Genomic DNA, 7,465 nt, shown 5'->3' with positions numbered 1-7,465 from the left:
GCAGACTACCCGCGGCCGAGCACGAAGACGGAAATTCGAGCATTCCTAGGTCTGACGGGATACTACAATCACTACATCCCTAACTATTCATCTTTGGCTAGCCCTCTGACCGACGCTCTCCGCAAGACAGAACCGACAAATGTAGTCTGGGACGAACAAAAGGAAGCCTCCTTCGTAAACCTGAAGGCTGTGCTGATTAGCCGTCCGGTATTGCGAGCTCCAGACTATGGCCGAGAATTCACGGTCCAGTGTGATGCCAGTGATCGAGGGTTAGGTGCTGTTCTCTGCCAGAGAGATGACGACGGTAATGAGCACCCCGTGCTCTACTTGAGCAGAAAACTGAGTTCTAGAGAGAGGGCTTATTGCGCGTCAGAGAAAGAATGCGCTTGCATTGTATGGGCCATTCAAAAATTGCAGTGCTATCTTGGAGGGGCCAAATTCACCGTAGAGACGGACCATTGTCCCCTGGCTTGGCTGCACACTGCGACATCGAAGAACAGTCGCCTTCTTAGGTGGAGCTTGATTTTACAGCAGTACAATTTTGAAATAAGATACAAAAAGGGGAAGTTAAATGGGAATGCGGACGCGCTTAGCCGCTCTTTCTAAGCGGTCCGAGATGTTCCTCACCATGTATCCAAATTGATAATCAGGTTTTATTTTTTTTTCTCGTGCGCTTGTATATGTGTGACTATGTAAAGCAGCACGTTTGGTTTTCTAGGCATACGTGGGTCCTAAAGTCTTGAGAGTGGGCTTTTCTCGAACAACAATGGCAGTTTTCTTTTAACCTGGTCTCTTCAGACGGGAGCCGAGTGCTTGTTTAGACATGTGGTTGAGTTTCAGACAGCTCGAGCAATTTGGCCTACAACAATCAAGACAACGCGACAAGCAACAGCGAGCTTCAAGCGTTCACGTGCAGGCCATTAAGTCGTCTCTTCATGCAGCAGCTGGGACTGCTGCCCTCCGAGTCTCTTCTGGCGGGGGAGGAGGCTGTTACGACCAAGCATCCGCATTTGCGCGCTCTATTGTTCGCCTGTGGGCATGGATAAGTTTTGTGAATATGTGGTGATGGTCCAATGGCTCTAAGTGAGCCTGTTTCCAGGAATTCTGTTTTTGTAAGCCTGTTTTGCTTTGTGGACAACCTGCAAATGCCAAATTGACCCTGTCAAGAGAACGTCTGGAAAAACACAAAGAAACGTCCCCCTGCGGGAAATAGCAGGAAGTGCTTTCTATCTTTTGTTCACCCTTCCAGTCGAGAAGTGCTATCCTCCAGTGATGAATGCCTCCTATCCAAAGGAGACGACAGAGTGACATGTCCGCTGACGTGCAGGACAAGAAAGGAGCATGACTCATACGGCCATTAAGTGATTTCCCGGGAATGCAGGAAAGATTTGCAATTGTCGAAAAGGGACAATGTTGGGAGCCCTATGCGGCGCCACGTGCACTCGGGTTTCTGAGAAGTAAAACCCCTTGTCAGAACCAGCCTGTGGTTTCTTTGCTGAAGAATAGAAATGTACCTCCTCTCCTCGCCGTTCCCAAGCTTTTCCCGCCAACAAGTGATCACGCCCAACGAATGAATGCCGGACCAGTCAGTGCTTCAGACCATCAGTGCAGTGATGTGTTCGATTGGATGCCGATATCTGAGGGGCGTGCCCTGGATTTGGTTGGTCAACATCTTCAGAGAGGGGCTGGACATAGGGGGGTTTTAAGGACGCTGCAGAGCACGAAATGTCGCTCTGGGCCCTGGGTAAACGGCTCATCCAGTCGCTTCTCGCTATGAACTCTTAACGCTTGTCATTTTGCTGATGTACCCTTCTTCTTCATGTAAATATTCTTGTAAATACGTTTTCTCAAAGTGCCAGTAAACCTGCTTGTACATATTTCACCAACTTCGAAGATTCAATCCTACTTCAACCCCGAGTCTCTGCACGCTACCAAGTGAAGGCCGGGTCGACGTAGCCCCAGCGTCACGACAGTATGAAGACTGCTGCTGCACCAGCTTAATACCAGTGTTGGCAGACATCAGAAAAGTGATCAGTGAGCCAAGCAAACTGAAATAATAAACTTTTCAACTATTACAATAAGGCAACTGGTTTCAATTTATAGCGAGCAACTAGTAATAGCCATACCAGTTTTTAAATTATAAAATCCGCCGCAGTGGCTTTAGTGTTTGGGCGCTTGACTTGCACCTAAGGACACTGGTTCAATCCAGGATGCAGGGATCACTCTCAGATGAAGAGCAAAATTCAAGGTGCATGCGTCAATGCTGTAGAACCCCAGCAAGTCGAAATTTCTGGAGTCCTCCACTACATAGGGCGCCAGACGTGTTTTGAGACAAACTAATCGCTAAAAAAAAACTTGAAATTTAGAAAATGCAATTTCCCTCGGCACTGTCAAACAAATTTTAGCTATGTGGTGAGGAAGACTTATACTTAAAAAAAACCAGCGCTTTAAGCAACATGCCCTATCAATGGTGAGAACAACAGCACAGGCACCAATGATTGATGGCACTGGGGGCATTGATTGCACGAAAGGCTCTTCAAAACAGTGCTTCTTGCACGAGATAGCTGAAGATAGCCAAGAGAAATGATTTTGAAATAAAAGCTGGTATTCTCATTCCTAACAGCCAAATACAAATCACAAGACTGCAACCAGGTGCCTAATTGCAGCAGTTAAAAATTAAATATAGATTAGTTAACGAGCTTAGCAATTTTCTGTTGTCCGCCAACCAATGTATTACAGTGCCACAGAAGCAGGCTTCATAACTTAAAAGGTCTATTTTTAAAAATAAGTGGCTGGCTTCCCAGAAACACCTGGCATTAATTAGTTATAACAAACTGAAAAGTAGAAAGAATAGAAGGCAGCAACGTTTCCGTGAAAATTAAAATGTCCTTTACTTGTGTTACAATTCATTCTGTACAGAAGCCTGACCTTACTTATTTCCCTTGGATTTCTTTTTTTTCGGCTTTTCCAGGGTGTCTTCATCAGCATTGCCGTTGCAATTCTGCTCCACCTCTTCATAATCACCTTCCACACTTGCATGCTTCTTTTTCTTCTTCTTCTTAGGCACTTCAACATCTTGCTTCTCCGCCTCTACTGCGCTGTTCTCCACTGCTTCCCTCTTTTTCTTCTTCTTCTTGGGCAGTTCAACATTTTCTTGCTCCTCTGCCTCTACTGTGGTGTCCATAGTGTCCATAGTGCTGTTTTCCAACTCTTTCTTCTTTTTCTTTTTCTCCTTTTTCTTCTGCTTTTTCAAAGCAGCTGCAGCCGCCTGTGCCTGCAAAGAGAGAGCAAAAAAAACAAAAACAGTACAGTAAACCCGAATATATCGAACTCATTCACATTGAATTACCCCGTATATCAAACAATTTACGACACTGTAATGTTACAATGAGAATATATATCAAAAACTAGGGATAAATCGAACAAAAATAGCAGCCGCACGCGATATATCAAACTTCAAGCAGTGCAAAACCACCCAAGTAGTTGGCTTTCCCACGCAGTGTACAACATCCTTAGAAGCACGCTGAGCATGATGTCTTCCTTCGCCCCTCTCCGCTGTTTTTCCCTTCAGTATGATACTGAAAAATAAGGCAGACATAAGGGCTAAGGCAGACAAGAAGCCTGCTGCTACCAGCGCATGAGTATGGACGGCTGCATATGAAGTTGTGGAAGCAGCAGTTGTAAGTGGTTCATGGATGTTAGGTAGCAAAACATCCCGGCGGCTCAGGTTGACTGCAGTGTTTAAAAGAGCATCACAGCATTACCGGCCGTGCTGTCACTGGTGAAAGCCGCACGGTGGATGTCGGCACAGTGCACAAGTGGATTTAAGAAAACTCCAGTGACATTGCAACAAGGTACCATCCCCATGATATTTTTAACTCTGCATTTCGGGCAAGGCTGGCGTGAGTTCATCTGAAAACTGCAATGGGCCCCTAGACAGCAGTGACCCATTCGAGGAACTTTATCATTTGTTTAGTCAGCTGTCCGTGTTCCCAGGTGCCGTTTGCAATGGGACTGCAGCAACAGACTTCGTTTCTGTCTATGACCATGTTGTGACTACCGGAGTGCTCGCTGACGAAGACATTGTTGCCAATCGTCTGCATCTTCGAAGTGCATTGGAACACGAAGAGATCGTGTTCCAATGCACTTCATGTGCTGAGTGTTGTTCGTTGTCACATGCGTCCATAGAAGGCTGTGGGCTCAGCTGTTTTCTGTCACTTGACAACATTGAGAAGTGCATACTAAGTAATGCTTTCAAAGTTAAAAAATAGAAGAAGACTGGCGACTGTTTCTCGCTCTAATACTCATGCGGTATATGCCAATAAAGAATGCTTTCTAATGAGGTGCGGTTTACACACAAATTCTTTAAATGATTTATATCGAACTACACAATATATCGAACTAATTTCAGCTTTTTTTTTTTCAAGTTCGATATATGATGGTTTGACTGTACTCCAATGAATGCCTATCACTTGCCAATATTGCTACGCGATGAGGAAGACGAAGTGTTTCTTTCTCTTGCCTCGCGGAAGGGACAAGGTGATGACGAAGAAATGGCACTGGTTCCGTGTTGCTGCTTGCTGCTATGCTACTTGAGGCTGTTGTAAATACACTGTAAATACATTGAGTTTCCACGTAACGTCTTGGTGGAGGTGCGGCCGTTGATCCTGGCGTCGGCCTCCGCACGACGGAACTCCGTAGCGGCCGCCTGCTTTCCTGCCCAACGATGCCTAAGATACCGTCCCCACAACATCGTGGGCCTAGCCATCGGTCATCCTGGCCCACCCGTGCAATCCTGGCAGTTTCACTGGTACCGGCACTAAGGACATGGACGAATGGATACGAAAGTACGAACGTGTGAACACCTATAATCGCTGGGACCCGACCTTCATGCTAGCGAATGTTTTTTACCTCGAGGGCACTGCGCTAGCCTGGTATGAAACTCATGAAGACCAGCTGACCAGTTGTGATACTTGCAAAGAGAAGCTGCGCGAACTCTTTGCAAAGCACCTTGGTCGAGAGCTTGCTACACAGCGAACCCTCAAGACCCGCCTCCAGACAGCTACTGAATCATACGTGGTCTACATCCAGGACGTCCTCGCCCTTTGCCACAAAGTAGATCCCAACATGTCGGAGTCCGCCAAAGTTGGTCATGTCGTGAAGGGCATCGCTGACGATGCATTCAATCTGCTTGTGTACAAGGACTGCAACACAGTTGACACCATCATCAAAGAATGCCGCCGTTTTGAAGATGCCAAAAGCCGTCGCATAGCCCACTCCTTTGCCAGCCTTACTAATACTGCTCAGACTTCTTCGTGTTAAGATTTGCCGCCCCAAAATGTAACCCATATCGTCCGACGCGAACTCGAGGCCATCGTTCCCACTACCTTGCCGCCACATTTGACTCGACGGTCACCACCCAGACGTTCCTCTAAATTAAGGCCGTTGTCTGCCAAGAGCTCGCCACCTTGAGACTCCACTCCGTTGTTGCTGTCAGCCTGCACCCTGCCACAGACGTTCGCGCAGTTTATCCTGGTCGACCTTCTTATGACACCGACGTTCGCATAGCTTATCCTGGCTGGCTTGCTTATAACCCCGACATTCGCAACCTTTACTCTGGCCAACCTGCCTATGCTGCCCTGCGTCGACATAATCCAGACGAATGGCGCACATCCGATAACCGGCCTATTTGTTTTGCTTGCTCCTGCGTCGGCCATATCGCCCATCATTGCCAAAATCGTTGGTTCCAGCCACAAAAGTCCCGCCGTCCGCCCTCATGTATCTACGGTGACCGCTCCCGTCCCTCCTTACCTTGTCACGACCCTTCAAGCACAGTCGCTGATACCGAGTCTTCACGCCTCAACCGGTCATTCTCCCCCCACCGCCGTCAGTCCCGTTCGCCCCAACGCCATCGCTTTTCATCTCCCAGTCCATATGGCCGCTCCCCGACGGAAAACTAGGCGCTGCAGCGTCTAGAGGTGATACTGCAGTAGGGACCACGATCTCAAATCCTAATCTAGCTCTTCGTTCGCGCCGTAATTTGCTCACCGTGCTCGTGGATGGCACAGCCGTTCAAGCCTTCAATGACACCGGTGCGCAAGTTTCTGTCAGCAGCCCAGAACTCCGTTCTCGCTTGCGAAAAGTGCTGACCCCTGCCCCTATACAGGTTGTGAGTGTTGCAGATGGAGCAACGTCAAAGGTCATTGGCTTGTGCTCTGCCCGCGTAACGAATTCTGCAGCACTGTCCTCACAACATCATTCTTGGCCTCGAGTTTCTGACCATGCAGCCATAATAGACTGTGCTACAATCGTTGAACTTGACCTCCCCTCTCCTTTTGACCCACCCTCTCCTGTTCTGCACCGCCTTTGTAGTGTCGACTGTCCGCTGCCACCTGAAGCCACAACTTATGTTACATTCTGCTCTATACCCTCTATTCCCGATGGACACTATATCGTTACCCCAACCCTTGATGCTCCCCTAACCGAAGCGTTGCCCTTGCTCATACCGTCGTCACAATGACCGCGAACCAAACATGCCTTCCTGTTTTGAACTTTGCGTCGCAAATCCAGCCCCTCCCGCAAGGCATCTCGCTCGCCACTCTGTGCCCTATGAATGAATGTGATATCTCCGTTGTGGCCACCGGTTTAACGCCCTCCTCTGACTGCTCTTTATCTGAAGCTTCCAGTCTCCAAGACTGTGCCAAGATGATCAATCCTGACCTTTCTCCTCCACAAGCTCCTGCACTCTGTCGTCTGCTGGCATCTTTCAAAGACATTTTTGATTTCGATCGATGCCCATTGTCTCAAACCACTCTTGTGCAACATCGCATAAACACCGGCGGTGCTGCTCCCGTCCATCGCCGCCCTTATCGCGTATCCAGTGCAGAACGCCAGGTAATCCAAACGGAGGTTGATAAGATGCTCGCTCAAGACATCATCGAACCCTCGACGAGCCTGTGAGCATCCCCAGTCATTCTGGATAAAAAGAAAGACGGCAGCTGGCGCTTTTGCGTTGACTATCGCCATCTCAACAGTACAGTAAAACCTTGTTTATCTGGATCTCGATAACTCGGAAATTCGGTTAACTCGGACTTGCTGCGCGGTCCCGTCAAAAATGTGTGTAGTTCTGTGGTGTTAAAAGCTTGCTAACTCGGAAGCATTTGGTTGCAATCTGGTTAACTCGGAAAACCCCGAAAGAGCTCGGCGACCCGAAGGTTCGACAACCCTTTGCCGAGCGACGAAGAAGCCGCGGCGGCCGCGGAGAGTCCGACAAACAGGGACAAGACGAGCAACGGCGCGGAAAATGTGATGATAGTGAATAAACGATTGGTGGATAGGTGGCGCTAGTCACTACTTGCTGCACAAAAAGTAAACATCATCATCATCGTCACACTGGGAAGCATCCAGTAATCCACTGATCACTACGATGGACGACGGGACGGATTTTCTTTTCTGCTTTGTTTTG

General features: G+C 48.2%; 1 protein-coding gene across 1 annotated transcript in view; it reads right to left on the bottom strand.

Annotated features, from left to right (window-relative positions):
• Positions 1-2,866: 2,866 nt before the first annotated feature.
• Positions 2,867-7,465, bottom strand: part of Nop56 (Nop56 ribonucleoprotein) — a 62,256-nt gene continuing 57,657 nt past the window's right edge. Inside the window, exon 10 of the mRNA XM_084591094.1 lies at positions 2,867-3,274. Within this exon, the coding sequence (XP_084447220.1) occupies positions 2,930-3,274 (345 nt within the window). The 3' untranslated portion in view covers positions 2,867-2,929. The remainder of the gene's footprint in view (positions 3,275-7,465) is intronic.

This window comes from Amblyomma maculatum, chromosome 1 (genome assembly GCF_055883805.1).
Source record: "Amblyomma maculatum isolate TAMU_Amacu chromosome 1, ASM5588380v1, whole genome shotgun sequence".
NCBI lineage: Eukaryota > Metazoa > Arthropoda > Arachnida > Ixodida > Ixodidae > Amblyomma > Amblyomma maculatum.
This window is presented reverse-complemented; position numbering and strand designations above follow the sequence as displayed.